Source organism: Haliotis cracherodii, unplaced genomic scaffold (assembly GCF_022045235.1).
Source record: "Haliotis cracherodii isolate W230 unplaced genomic scaffold, xgHalCrac1.p SCAF_22, whole genome shotgun sequence".
Classification (NCBI taxonomy): Eukaryota; Metazoa; Mollusca; class Gastropoda; order Lepetellida; family Haliotidae; genus Haliotis; species Haliotis cracherodii.
In genome coordinates, this window is record NW_027266278.1 from 3,574,237 (window position 1) to 3,589,275 (window position 15,039).

The window sequence follows — 15,039 nt, forward strand, 5'->3', positions numbered from 1 at the left end:
GCAAGCATTTTCTTTTTTCTCTGCAAAGGTCTGAACATAATTATTGTTTCCAAGAACATTCGGGGCAGGCAGCTACCCCCTACCCTCTCCCACCCAACCCCACCCCCTTCGAATATCAAATGGTCCGTCCCTTATGTGGAGATTAGTCTGAAGTTATTGATGTTGCAGTTATTTCATCTTTAAATGTTTGAAAGCCTATATTATGGTGAGCGAGTCCGTGTATCTGACATACACTCTTCAAAAAAAGAAACGCAAGGTAGTAGGTAGTTCATTGAACCTGACTACACAAAAAATCCGGTATATAAATTGAATATATGTTAATTGGAAAATGTTGAGGGCCTGATATTCGACAAACGGAATGTACTTTACAAGAGTGTTATCAACAGTATCAGAGGAGTTTTATTAACAGTATTGCAGGAGTGTTATTAACATTATTAGAGGAATGTTATTAAAAATATCAGTGGAGTGTTATTAACAGCATCAGAGGAGTGATATTAATATTAGTGGAATGTTATTAACAGGATCACAATAGTGTTATTAACAGTATCACAGGAGTTTTATTAACAGGGGATAATTATTGAGAGCATTATAGGAGTGTTATTAACAGTATCAGAGGAGTTTCATTAGATCATAAGCGGAATGTGATTAATAGTATCAAAGGTGTTTTATTACCTGTTTCACGGGAGTGTTATTATCAGTATCAGTGAACTGTTATTAAAGGTATCACTGGAGTCTTATTAACTGTATCAGAGTTGTGTTACTAAGCGTATCATATGAGTTTCATTAACAATACCAGAGGCGTTTTATTAATAGAATTAGTGGAGGGTTATTAACAGTTTCAGAGGAATGTTATTAACAGTATCAGAGGAGTTTTTGAAACAATGTCAGAGAACAGACAACTACGACTCAGATTGTGTAGAAGTGTACATATTTATTCGTGAGTATACAAGCATGTCGGGTTTATTTCGGGTATTGGTTCCTCAAGTACAGTGATTTCAGACCTGGAACAAAGAATCCATTCAATAAATATACCCACGCGTGTTACAACATCTCTACATCCTCTGTGTCAGCAATCACTTACATGACATGTTAACATGACATAAACGTATTTAGCCAGTGCAACGTAACACACAAAATATTTTGTAGAAATGATAAGATGGTGTAACAATTAACAGGATTAACCTTGTGTGAGAGTGAGAATGGTTTAACGCTACTTTTAGCAATCTTCCTGCAATTCCAATGAGGGGAACACCAGAAATTGGCTTCACACGTAGTACTGATATGGAGGCTCGAACACCGGCCTTCGGCTTGGGGAGCAAACGCGTGAACCACTTAGATAACCCCACCGCCCCTTGAAGGTTGAAGATGAATGTGGGCACGCACCTGCAACTGTCCCTTGGAAGGCAGCGTTGTAGTCACAGGCCACCTCGTTCTTGACATAATCTGATCGCTTATCGGCGTATGACCCTGACTTATCCGGTCCTCCTACTAGGGCCCCAAATAGTGTGTGGGGGTTCGCCCCCGGTTGTCGCTCGTCGTTCCAGCCACAGGGGGCAGGCATCATTGGGCAGGAGCTAAGAAAAGGAGTAATCAGGGGGTCATTGAATATTCAGAGGAAAAGGTAAATATTACTTATCGCAAATATGAGTTTATATACATGTACAGTGATATTGCAGAAATACAGAATTATGTATTTCTGTATGATTTAGTGAATTATCCATGTGATTAATTAATTGGCATGTACTTATCACAGGGCGACGTGAACATAGGTAACATAACATTTCACTTCCCTTTTACTTGCTATACATCTTTTATATTTTTTTATCACAGGAATTCATAAACACACATGCATTCGGCATACTCATATGTCTTGATTATGGAAAGGCTTCTATTTACAATAACAGATCGTGCACATTTCCTCAATTCATTGCCCAGAAAACAGAATGGATAGATTATGATAGTGAGTGACGTGCAAGCTTAAAGTTGACGTCGAATAACAGTTTCCCCGGGGTGTATGTTTTGACCTACGTTTGACCTACCTTCCTCTGTGGTGGGGGCGTTGTGGGGCGTTCTTCCCGTACCCCACGACAAAGCTGTGGCCAGCATCGCCAAGCGTGTAGTGAATCTGACTCATCGCCCACTTCCGGTACGCTGCAGCGTTCAGCCCTTCCTCGGCCGCCATCATTGCCGTGAACGCCATGTTAGCTGCAGGGATAGTGGGTGAGTGAGTTGGTTAAATGCTACTTTGAAACTTTTTCAGTTGTATCACCTCAGCTGGGCGTAGAAATCCCGACATGATGCAGGTCTCAGACGTTTACCACTTCGGTGAAACGGACGAGTACAGGTATGGTGCTGACAAACTTAGAAACATAACCGGGGCGAAACATGACTCGAACCCACGACCCCAAGATTCTGGTGCACGTAAGGGACGCAACTCTCCACAGTGAATTACACCGCGTTTACAGTGACTCGTGTCCCCTACCAACATAATAGTGAGTGGGTATGATTTTACGCCGCTTTCGGCAATATTCCAGCAATATTACCTCGGGGGATACCAACAATTGGTTCCACACATTGTACCCATGTGGGAATCGAACCAGGATTTTCGTCTTGGCGAGCGAACGCTTAAACAACTAGGCTACTTCGCCGCTCGTGAAACACAATGAGGATGAAATTGGTAAATACCACGGTTTGCGTGCCAAGTTTACCAAGTTTACTGGTAGGATTGAGTCATTCTGGTTTATGACCGAGTCAGATATTATTGAGTAATAGCATACCATCCTGTGTCAACACGTGCCGTATTCTCAGAACGAATCCTCGCCTGGGCGAATACACATGCCTTCAGATCAACCAGAGGTATCAGCATCACAAGAACATTTGTATGATGACCCGACTCTGTGCCCTTCTTTGTAACCCTTTAGGGTCTAACGGTTCATAACACCCCACGTCCGAGACATGACAGATGAGGAATTGTTGCTTGGAACGAAAATCACGCTTCAGATTCCACTACGAGCCTGTTCGTATGAAGTATTTTGGGGACATCAGGACTTTGTAATTAGAAACGTCAACGCTCAGTCTCGCTTATTTATCGGAACAGATTCCATCAGGCGTTAAGTCCAAAAGAGTGATAAAAATGACATGGAGTGGAGCCGGTTCGGTGCAGATCTAGGCGGTAGTAGAAAATATTCGCGAAAAGGGTAAACATGTCCAACTCTACAGCCACGTTGTAGTTTAGGTATCTTTCTATCTCGAAATAACCTCTTGGGCGGTTTTACTTTTCCTCGTAAGACTTGGTATGAGGTTGTACGTTTTGCAAGTAAGACCTGATGAAATGATTAGCAGATGGAACTTAGACTTCCAACGTCCAATGTTCTAAAATCGAAAACAAGAACCGAAACCTTTTCTTTATGAACGACGGGAATCGAACCTGTAACCTCACATATCGTGATAAGTGTCTTAACCCACTGAGATACCGGGGCAGGTAGATGTCATGACTTAGTTGTGTCTATGCTGCACGTGTCTTTCTCTCGCACGACTTTTATACCGCGACACTGTATTGTTTCACTATAAGATATATCGATGTTTTCTTGTTCTGTTCTGTTCTGTCTTTCATTTCGACGGTTTATACGCGATATAAATCACGCCTACTCGGTACTGGTCAAGGAAGTAAGACCTCGGCCATCGGGTAGCCTCGGGGTCGTGCTTTATCCTTCACGCATTCACACAACTTGCATGAAAAGGTAAGTGTTAAAACTCCAGTGGAAGGAAGATTTGTGTGACAATGGCGGCTGTACCTACAGGCATATCTGTTGGCTCCCCACTGCAGTCTGTAGGCGAGGCCGTTTGGCGTGTAAGGGATGGAACCACCCGGCATCCAGTCTTGGTAGGTCTGGACAATGTCCTGCTTGTATTTGTCCTTCTTCGTCAGCTTGTACAGCAGCACCTGTGCAAGGGAGAACAAGAGGACGTTTGATGATGATGATGATGATGATGATGATGATGATGTCGGAGATTTAACGAGCGCTAACGGATGTGCCGATTTCGCACTCGTGTTGTGGAATCAACTTTATAATAATAATAATAATAATAATAATAATAGGTTATTTATATTGCGCATATTTCTACACCACCAGGCAGGGTAACAACAAGTACCATCTTTAAACGTCTTTTGGTATGACGCGACCGAGGATCCAACTCGGACCTTCCGCTCTCCGGGCGGACGCTCTACCACTACACCATGGAGGCGGTCCCGGGCAAAAGACAGCATACACCCATGTTTGATCGTAATTAAAAATATAACAAACAAGAAATGGCGATTTGATGTTGAGGTATTTGATACGGGTATCATAGTTGCGTTTCGGAGCTTACGTTTACGATTGTTCTAAGCCTACTAACGTTTTGATAACGTTTGTAAATTTTTGGTCACGTCCAATGTTCGTGTGTATAGTGGCCGACAGTTTCTATTTGTCTGGCTCGCTGACTTGGTTGATGCATGTCATCGTTCCCAATTGCGCAGATCGATGCTCATGTTGTCAATCACTAGATTGTCTCGTCCAGACTCGATTACTTACAGACCGCCGTCATATAGCCGTGATATTGCTGAGCGCGGCGTTAAAGAACAAACAAACAAACAAACTTACACATCAGCAGACAATGATCTCAAATGGTGAGAAGTAACGATGTAACCAATTCGTTGCCAACCAACTCACCGTTTCTCCTGCCTGCTTGTCGTCCCAGGAGAATCCCCATGCTGACCCGTTCTGGTGGAAGTTCTCAGCTGCAGTAAGATACTTCTGTTCTTTCGTGGCCCAGTACATCCACGCCCCTCCCCAAGCCAGCTCGTCCTCGTATCCCATTGACCTGACCAAGGAGCGGGGTTAAGTTCAAGGCGAGACGTAGCTCAAGGACTATTGTGTCTCTTTTTCAGTTGATTCGTGTGCTTTTACTTAATACCTTTATCCTTTGGTTTATATTTTGTTGAGAGGAACAGTGTGATAGCCCAGTGTCTTAAACGTTCAGATGTCACACTTAAATTGTTTGATAGGCATTAGGGGCGTCGGGTAGCCTAGTGGTTAAAGCGTTAGCTCGTCACGCCGAAAACCTGGGTTCGATTCCCGACTCTCACTCACTCACTCCGTTTGTACATATGCGTGACGCTCACATCCACCGCCGTGATATTGTGGAATATTGTTAAAAAGCGTAAAACTATACTCACTTACTCACACAATCAAACACGTTTCAAGTTCGACTATTCTTCCCCTACTGATCTACTTTGGAAGAAAACTTAACAAGCAAGAAAATTCGGAGTGAACAAGGGTTTGTAACAGTAATACCATGGCGTGTCAGCTTAATGTGGGAGGAAATCCCGATGTGATGCAGGTCTCAAACGTTTACTACTTCGGTGAAACCCACGAGCACGGGTATGGTGCTGACAAACCTAGAAACATAATCAGGTGGAACCGGGATTGTTGCGACTTTCGTCAGGACATTCATGCATCCTCGGGCAACCACAGCCATGCTACCGCAAATACTGTTATATGATAGAGTATTACAGTTTTGCATCCTGACCTGTAGTAAGCAGCGGCCTCGTTGATGCAGTCGGTGTAGATGCCGTGGTTGTTGAGGGCGAAGTCGTACAAATCCCTCCCGTGTTGAAGCAGGTTCGCCGCATACGTAGAATCTACGAAAGATATTCTGACATGAAAAGTGCTTGTGATCAATTCAAGTAAGACCAACTGAGACTTCAGACCTATAGAACGTTAGAAGTTAGGTGTGATTAAATGGGGTTTAATATTGCGCTCAAAGTTATAGCACTTATATAGGGACTTGCATGCACGTGTGTGTGGCTGCTTGTACTAGTCTGGACAGATGCCGTTTTAAGGTGCTAGCCCACAAGGTGCATGCCACAGTTTAACATGGATATCCAACTCAGACACAGTATACTGACTGTTCTGATCGAACCCCGGACCTTCCACCCAGATACCCAGCTCGGACACAGTGCACTGACTCCGAGCCGACTTGTCCTTGTTTTAGCCCCTTAATGCCGAACCCTAGACACGGAAAACGAGTACCATCTGTCAAAGTCTTTTGGTAAGACTCGAACCACCGAACGTCTGCTCAGGGCAGACACTCTATCCACTGGACCACGGAGGCGATCTGCTGCTTTGAAATGATACATGCTCCAACGTATTTACCTTTGTCCTTGAACGCTAAATAACCAGCTGCAAAGGCAGCAGCGGTCTCGGCAGCGACGTCGGCACCTGGACAGGAGGTGGAAATCTTGTAGGCTGGTCTCGTCATGGTCATGTCCTCGGGGCGGCCCCAGTAGGCGTGGTCCGCGCCACCGTCACCGACCTAGAGGGTCGGGAAGAAAGGCACAGTACATACTAAATGTTCGCACACAGCAATATTACATATATATGACGGCGATCTGCAATTATCGAGTCTGGACCAGACAATCCAGAGATTGACATCATGATCATCGATACGTATTTGGGATACGATGACATGCATCAACCACGTCAGCGAGCCTGACCACCCGATTCCGTTAGTCACCTCTTACGACAAGCATAGTCGGCTCTTATGGCAAGCATGGGTTGATGAAGACCTATTTTCTATCCCGATTTTCACGGGTCACTTATTTAATGAAGGACATACTTATAAACAGTGTGTTGGTCATATCTAAATGGGAACACAGGTGACGCCGTATTTCGTTGCTATGCTAACTTTTCTTTATTTATTGTTCATCTTCAGAATCCTGCCCTGATTTTCCAAAAGGAATACATACCTGGACATAAAACTCGTTCTTGCTGACGTGGGCCTTAATGAAGTAATCAAGTGGCCATTTAACACTGTCATACATGTAGTCTAGCTGGTGGGACTTCTGGTAGGCATCCTTGAACTGTATGAGGCCCCAGAGTAGAACTGTGGTAGAGTAGGCCATGGGAAGGCCGAACTTCACATGATCACCGGCTGTAACACACATTGATCAGATACTTGTGGAAATACAAACTGTCAACTCCAGACAACCCCGACGACCCGCGGAAAGAAGACTCCACAAGGCACAACAGCGATGAAAACCATATGAACGGTCACTGATAATTGGCGATGACACCAGGTGTTGCAGAATGGGCAAGCTTGGGGTAGCACCAGCCACCCCCACAATCCATGCTTAAGTAACAATAGGATACCCAATCGGAATCTACGATAGGATAACGATGGCCTATGGATTGTGCCAAATGGCTTACGTTAATATGATGACTTTGATGGTTTGAACAACTGTTATAGCTTGAATAATTTTCTGATTGGTGGTAAACGAAAACCCTTCCCACAAACTATTACTTACTTGATGCTGGAATATATTTTAGGTTTATGGATGCAGGGATAGGGGGTTGAATATCAGTGTTAACACTCATTCGTCAGTTAGGTCACTATGTCTGACCAGCTTCAACTGATTTGAACGAAATCGGGGAAAAGTATTTTCACTCAACTGACCATCGTACCATCCTCCCGTGAGATCCACTCCACCGCTTCCCTTGTCACCCAGGGCGGAGTCACCTCTCCAAGGGACGCGGTTATTTGCCGGAAGTTTACCAGATCTCTGCGCCTCGTAGAACAGGATGGACTTCATAAGAACTTCATCGTAGTTATACTTGGTGTGGTCAGCTGAGAATTAGTGAAACGCTTTTTAATTATTTGTCAGCAACTTCATATTCTAAACAAAACACATGTGTAGAGAAATATTGGGTAGGAAGTGCCTGTCCGAAGTGATAAGCTACCTTTCACACGCCGTTTCGCATTGTTTCGTCTTTTTGCGAACCCCTGGCTGGTATCATAACTATTTAATCGTAATTCATAAACACATGCTTATGATAAAGCCGGAATAGTAGAATCGAGCCTGCTTAATGTATTGGACATGGAAGGGGCGGTCGGGTAGCCTAGTGGTTAAAGCGTTTGCTCGTCACGCCGAAGACCCGGGTTCGATTCCCGACATGGGTACAATGTGTGAAGCCCATTTCTGGTGTCCCCCTCGTGATATTGCTGGAGTATTGCTAAAAGCGGCGTTAAACCATACTCACTCACTCACTCACTAACTATTGGACATGGATAGGGTTTTGTTGCTTTAATTATTCATTCCCATTATTTGCTCCTTAAAACTGAATTGTTGAAACCCTTCGATTTTGACCTAATCTTGACGTGATTACACACTCATTCAACACGTCTGTTCACAATACTTACGATCCGTTGGAGTTTGAACCTTGAATGGATCTATCCCGAGGTTGGTAAATTCCGCAGATGCGCAAGGAGCCTTGCTTCCCGAGTAGCCACCGGTCACAGTTATTTCAAGTGACGATCCTTTGTTGACGATACCGTCGTAGGGTTTGTTGACGATCTTGAAGTGGGTGCCATCGGTATTCTTGGAAACCGGGTCACCCATCCATTGCTGTAAGACACAGTTTAGAAGACGTGTATCCAAGTAAGTTTATTGAACGAAGCACATGATGTCCACAGATATATATCTATTTCAGTTGGACATAATGATACGTTACCTTATAGAACTTGAAGAAGTTATTGTGATGATTCCAATGGACTTCCAATGCTGTATTTCAGGAACAGAGACATCTCCTCACATCGATTTACGTTAAAGTCTAAATAATGATAGACGCTTGTAATCAGTGTTTTAAAGATACTTGCAGAATCCGTCTTTCAGCTTATTGAATTACCGAAAATCCTGTTATCGCCTCGCAGAAGGTGATATCCAGAAGCCAGCCATCGATAGTATCGGAGGTCGCTTGGACGTTGAATTTCCCCTCAAACTTCCCAGTGTAGTCGTTAGATACCGTCATCTGAACCTTGACTCCATCGCTGCCGGCGACCAAGACCGCCACAAGAAGTAATTGCCACATCTATGAACAAGATACCAGTTGTCATTCATCCAGCCCTTGCTGTGAGGGTATGTGGATAATCGGTAACAAGTCTGGGGTATACATGGGCTGTAACTCGAGTGAGTGAGTGAGTATGGTTTTACGCCGCTTTTAGCAATATTACAGCAATATTACGGCGGGGGACACCAGAAATGGGCTTCACACATTGTACCCATGTCGGGAATCGAACCCGGGTCTTCGGCGGGACGAGTGAACGCTTTAACTACAAGGCTACCCGACCGCCCCGGCTGTAACTCGAGGTGAAGAGTTGTGTCCCTTGGGCCGAACCTCGATTCGCCCTATGGATTGTTGAATAGTCAGCATGGGACCCATACTATAGGGTTTTACTGAAGTGATCAAGGATTTGGAACTGTTTTGAACCTCCTAAATTAAAATCAGACTCACGCGACCTCCCACGATATGAAACACCATTGAAGTTTGTTTGTTTGTTGTTTAAGGCCATTAATCAGCACTATTCCAATTAAATAACTTTATATACTTTAAACATAGAGCTACAACCACCATACTTCCCTCCCTCCCTTGATTTATTGGTTCATAATTTGCACTGTAGTCATACGCTTTTGACAACACTTTCTCTGATATTCATTTGACAGTGATAATGATTCATAGATACATGCTTAGTCGGAATCGTACAAGTGACTCTATTTATGGCAGAGATTCCTGCTGGATAACGTTTTATCTCATTTATTTCTATTCTTATCAAAATGGACAGTCTCATCTAGTTTCTGTTTAGTGTCATTTGATATCAGTTTACTAAATTTTCGCTAACATTTAAATGATTGACCAAGCGTTAACTTACCATCATATTGAAGTATCAGTACAAGTTTGTTCCAGTAATACTAATATCTACACAAGTAAGTGTTACGTACGTGTATCAAATCTGCCCGAATAAAGAAAATAACCGTTAAACATTTTGCCAGGAATGTTTCTGTGGTCGATTTGTTTTCAAATGCTTGAAAACAAACTAAATAAAAGTACATCCCTGCGATGTTTGACCTACATGTTTTTTTCTATAAATTATTGCAGCCAGCTGTTTATTTTTTCAATTTCCAAACAAAAACGTAAACAATAAAATTTAAGTCACTTGATGAACAACGACAAATATCCCCATGCGGCGGCGGGCAGGCTGAGATGAATATAGACGTTGATACATACAAGACCTGGTCATCAACCCACAAACATATGGCTTGTCTTGCGTGATTGTCTATGAGCGTTCAACAACTATGTTAACGAGACACATACGTATAAGCAAAAAACGTTAAGGAGATGGATGGTATATAAGGTGATAGAATATAATCTACATTGTCTGCCAATAAGATCTTGTATTACCGAGAGAGGACGTTCACTACATACCCTGTCCAAAGGAGTGTCTTGCAGAAAATGATAACAAGTAGGACTGGGACAAAGAGATCATTTCTTATCCTGCTTAAGTCTGTACAAAGATTAAATGAGTTCATCTATTTATAGGTTACTGAAATAGCTTAGAAATTGGATCTTGAATTAATTAAGTATGGTTTTCGCCGCTTTTAGCGATATTTCGTCAATATTACGGCCCGGGACATCAGAAATGGGCTTCACACATTTTACCCATTTTGGGACATCAGAAATGGGCTTCACACATTTTACACATTTTGGGAATCGAAACGGGACATTCGGCGTGACTAGAGGCTTTAACCACTGGGCCACACCACTGTGTGGAAAATAATGAAGAATCTTTCAAATTACGTTGACAATCATGGTTGATATGATATCAAGGCATATTCAGAAGATACAGCCTCACTGGAAACTAAGCATTGATCATATAGAGTGAGTGAGTGAGTGAGTATGGTTTTACGCCACTTTTAGCAATATTCCACCAATATCACGGCGAGGGACACTAGAAATGGCTTCACACATTGTACCCACGTAGGGATTCGAACCCGGGTCTTCCGCGTAACGAGCGAACGCTTTAAACCACTAGGCTACCCCGCCCCCTGTTCCCCTATAGAACACGCATAAGAAAGCTTTAGATTTTATCCCTGATGCAACATCGCAGACTTAGTATTCTTATATAAATATACAACGTCAATACTAAAGAATAATGACAGATTTTCCAACGAAATTTATTGCACTGGGCGTAAAAGATGGAAAATATATGAATGGATCAATGAAAATCAGTGATGACACCAGATGAGCAAAAAGGTAAGCATGTCACGAGATGCCTTTCATAATTAACTCCAATTCAAGTAAATCAATAGCTCACGCTCAATACAATCCTTGTCTGTCAATGGTCTATAATTGATGTTATCGGGTTATCCCAGTGGCTAGTCCTTTGGTCCTTGGTTCAAATCCCCAATGAATGACGATTATGACCTGGGATGGTGAGAGCGACATTCATCATTTTGGGCTTTACTCCCAGTATGATTTCAGGTCGTTATTTCACGGAAATACATTAAAAAAGCGTAAAGGTAAAATTATCTGAATAGATCACTGAATTTCAGAAATGACACCAGGTGTTTGCGAAAAGGGTAAGCATGTTCTTCCCTACTGGCAGCACGAAAACGTATGTGTGTGTCTGGCAGCTGACGCTGCATTCTTACATTGTGTGAGTTCGAGAACACCTGGTGTCACTCAGTATTTTCTGGCGTCCACGTTTTATATACTATACAGTAATATATATAGTATGTGCAACTAAACGACCGAATCACTGTACACAGACAACAAATTCCAGATCTAAATGTACGTTGTATAAATGTAAGCAAACACATTGATGAATGCGGGAGTGTTCATTTTACTGACATTCCGTTTAATAAACTGTTTAACAATGACAAACATTTACGAATGGAAAACGAACAGATGTTCATTAGGCTTTTGAAACCTAAACTTAATTCAAAAAGTATAATTTTCAAGACTTCCCCATGTAGCTCAATGTGTATTTGTGTGCACACACACACACACACACACACACACACACACACACACACACACACACACACACACACACACACATATATATATATATAACTATATAACTTTATATATATATATATATATATATATATATATATATATATATATATATATATATATGGCTTCGTATAAACAAATGGCTTCATCAGGTGTATAGGTACTAAATATACAAAAAAAGTCCAGATATTCGTGCATATATATATATATATATATATATATATGTATATATATATATATATTTATATATATATATATACACACACACACACAAGCACGAATATCTATATATATATGAAAGATACATGTCAATTTTGTTGAATCTAGATTAGTTTTGGAAACGAGCAGGTGTTTACAAAAAAAGTATCCAATTCGTGCTTCGCTTGTAGATTAGACGCAAGTCAGTCAGGTCGAAAAAAGTAACAGAAATCGCCTTTACACGTCAAATCCACCTGGGAAATCAAACCCGGGCCTTCGGTGTGATGGGGCAAGCACTTAACAACTAGGCTACCTGATATTTTAGCATTGTGAAATGATCTTTCCACTGGCCAATATTACAACGTCTACTGTTGGTTACCCAGCCAAGTTGGCATAACAAAGATACAAAAGCAGAGGCTGCAGCTAAGGCTTGTCTCAGAAAGTCTCTCACATTCTGATTCTCTGATTATAAATCTTGTATCACAGATAACTTTAGACATTGTTGCGAATAAAGATATAAACAAACTTCGTGACATTTACTTTGGTGTTATTGCCACCTTTTCGTCAACTTAACAGTGAGCAAATGTCAGTTCCCATCAATCCTAAAATAGGTTCCAAAGGGTATAAAGAACTAGGTATACCATCCAGCTGAAGTGTAGAGCGCCTGGTGACGAAGGTCACTGCTAATCAATGGTTACTTTGTCCCAGGCACAGAACTAAAATAATCGTGCTATCTTGGGTGAATCAGTAGTCGGACAAGGACAAGGAAAGGTGCAAGGTTAAATATTTCACCATCTGGTATTCATGTCTATCAAACACATATGTACACCGTCGCTTAACGATTCTGGTTTGTAACCTTGAAAAACCCTGGGGCCTCAAATTTGTGTTCTTAAGCCATAAGTTAGAAGGGTGGTGTTTGTTGGTTGGCGATTTTGAATCAATATATTCAGTGGTTTGTGTGTATGTGTAAGTTTGTATGTGTGTTTGTGAGATTGTCTGTGGAAAATTCTGACCACGCGTATGTACTTCAGTAACAGAGGAAATATGTTTGTACTCACGTGACCGAATTCAATTTACGAAGTCGCGATGCGAAGATTCGATGTTGTGATACGATGATCTCATTTTGTCTTTTGCTTTTTGTCTTCTTGCCATCATATCCTATCTTCTTGCCATCACATCTTGTCTTCGCATCATCGTATCATGTCATCGTATTGTGTCTTTGCATCATCGTCCCTTATCTTCATGTCATCGTATTGTGTCTTCGCATCATCGTACCTTATCTTCATGTCATCGTATTGTGTCTTCGCGTCATCGCGTCCTTGTGCCTTTGCCGTTGAAATGGTAGAAATCAGCCACTATAACGATCACTTGTTTTATTCAATATCATTAAATACTAACTGATTAGTAAAGCCTACTAACAAGTTAGTATCTGGGTGCACAGTGAATTTCACTTACTAAATTAGTAAACTTTACAAACTATTTCTGTCAGTGAAAGCGTTGTTAAAGGTAGAGTTGATTGTAGGATTCCGACTCCTCATAAGCAGGAACCAGTATCAAATAAAGATGATACCTGGTGTTCGCCAAATGTTGATCATTCACTGTCCGAAAGGGGAGAAATGATATGGCGCACATAATAAATATTGACTTACACAACCATATTTCCTGTAGTTAATCGGTATTTATTTAAGTCACTTTATATTTCATGACAACAACAACAACAACAACAACAACAACAACAACAACAACATGTTTGGGACCCACAACAGTTACTTTGTTTTTTGCAAACCCGAGGCAACTATTTGTTTTCCGTATTTTTGGCTCTTTAATATGTTACTGAGGTGATTAATAAAAGGATATGTCTTTCGATCGTATATATCTCTGAGATATATGATGGTATAGCACAACAATACGCTTTTAATAAATTAAAATGTAGATCGTCCACATTTGTAATATTCCAACTGCCCCAGCCCTTGGTGTTTACATTTCGCAACTTTTGCTCTTTCGACCAATAATTCAACGAACGTCATACGACTCTTGCTCAGAAGTTGGTTGATCAATGTTACAACATTCAAGGCCTCACTAAAGCTTTCAAAATGTTCCATGGTAGACGTGTGTAGGACATTTCTAAATTTGACGTATCAGTGACAAAACTGATTTCCGATGCAACTCCCTATTTTGACTTGTACCATATGTTCCCATGTTTTGTTCGGGTGAACAATTGACCTGCCTTTGCATGTGTTTGTGACGGGCGCAACCGGTGGGGCAGGATACGCTCACCTTTTCGCGAACACCTTGTGTCATTACTATTTGATAGTGATTCATAAACACATGCTCATGATATAGTCGGAATTGTTCAATCGACTCTGCTTTATGCAGAGATTTCTATTAGATATGGAAAGGGTTTTGTCGCTTTATTTACCAATGTCACTGCAGTAAATGCAAGTTAAGTTAATCCCCCAAACTAGTCAAACAGCATGAGTACACTAGCCGGAAGATATAAACTTCATATTATTTATAGCTAGAGTATTGCGTTACTTTCACTCATCGGTGGAACACCCGGTGTTTGAACTTTTATTCAGAGACGTTGACAATATGTCTTATGATTATGAACAGGTTATCTTCTCTTTTTATTTATTACGCCCGGAGTGGGTAATAAAAGTAGATATGTGTGTTTTGTTTCAAAACAAGCAAAAGAATACACCAGTTATCAAATACAATCGAAATTCATTTTGTATGTTAAACAAAGGATATACGTTTCTAAATGAGTTTATGAGGTGTTTTAAGAAGTTTCCAAAACGTTTTGACAAGTATAGTTATCACGGTTTTAGAAACTACTGGAAACCCTTTGGAAACTATTGGGAAACTATTGGCAACGATTCGGAACTGTTATATATCATCCAGCACCTGTTCCGGATCAAACTCGGATCTACAGATTGGAAACTATTGGCAA

At 41.5% G+C, this 15,039-nt stretch overlaps 1 protein-coding gene across 1 annotated transcript; it reads right to left on the minus strand.

Moving 5' to 3' along the window:
• Window positions 1–911: 911 nt before the first annotated feature.
• Window positions 912–10,338, minus strand: LOC139471288 (endoglucanase A-like). Its single transcript, XM_071253589.1, has 12 exons — window positions 10,299–10,338; window positions 8,724–8,906; window positions 8,239–8,443; window positions 7,495–7,665; window positions 6,788–6,972; window positions 6,195–6,354; window positions 5,569–5,680; window positions 4,710–4,860; window positions 3,799–3,943; window positions 2,040–2,205; window positions 1,384–1,574; window positions 912–1,001 (listed from the first exon to the last, which is right to left on the minus strand). The coding sequence occupies exons 2-12, from the start codon at window positions 8,904–8,906 to the stop codon at window positions 961–963; spliced, it is 1,710 nt and encodes a 569-aa protein (XP_071109690.1). The 5' UTR covers window positions 10,299–10,338; the 3' UTR covers window positions 912–960.
• Window positions 10,339–15,039: the final 4,701 nt, after the last annotated feature.

Coding starts and splice junctions, on each gene's coding strand:
- LOC139471288 (XM_071253589.1), bottom strand. CDS start 8,906: ATGTGGCAATTACTTCTTGTGGCGGTCTTGGTCGCCGGCAGCGATGGA. Junction 4,861..5,568: donor GAGGCCGCTGCTTACTACAG/GTCAGGATGCAA, acceptor CTCCTTGGTCAG/GTCAATGGGATACGAGGACG. Junction 2,206..3,798: donor GGGAGCCAACAGATATGCCT/GTAGGTACAGCC, acceptor CTATCCCTGCAG/CTAACATGGCGTTCACGGCA.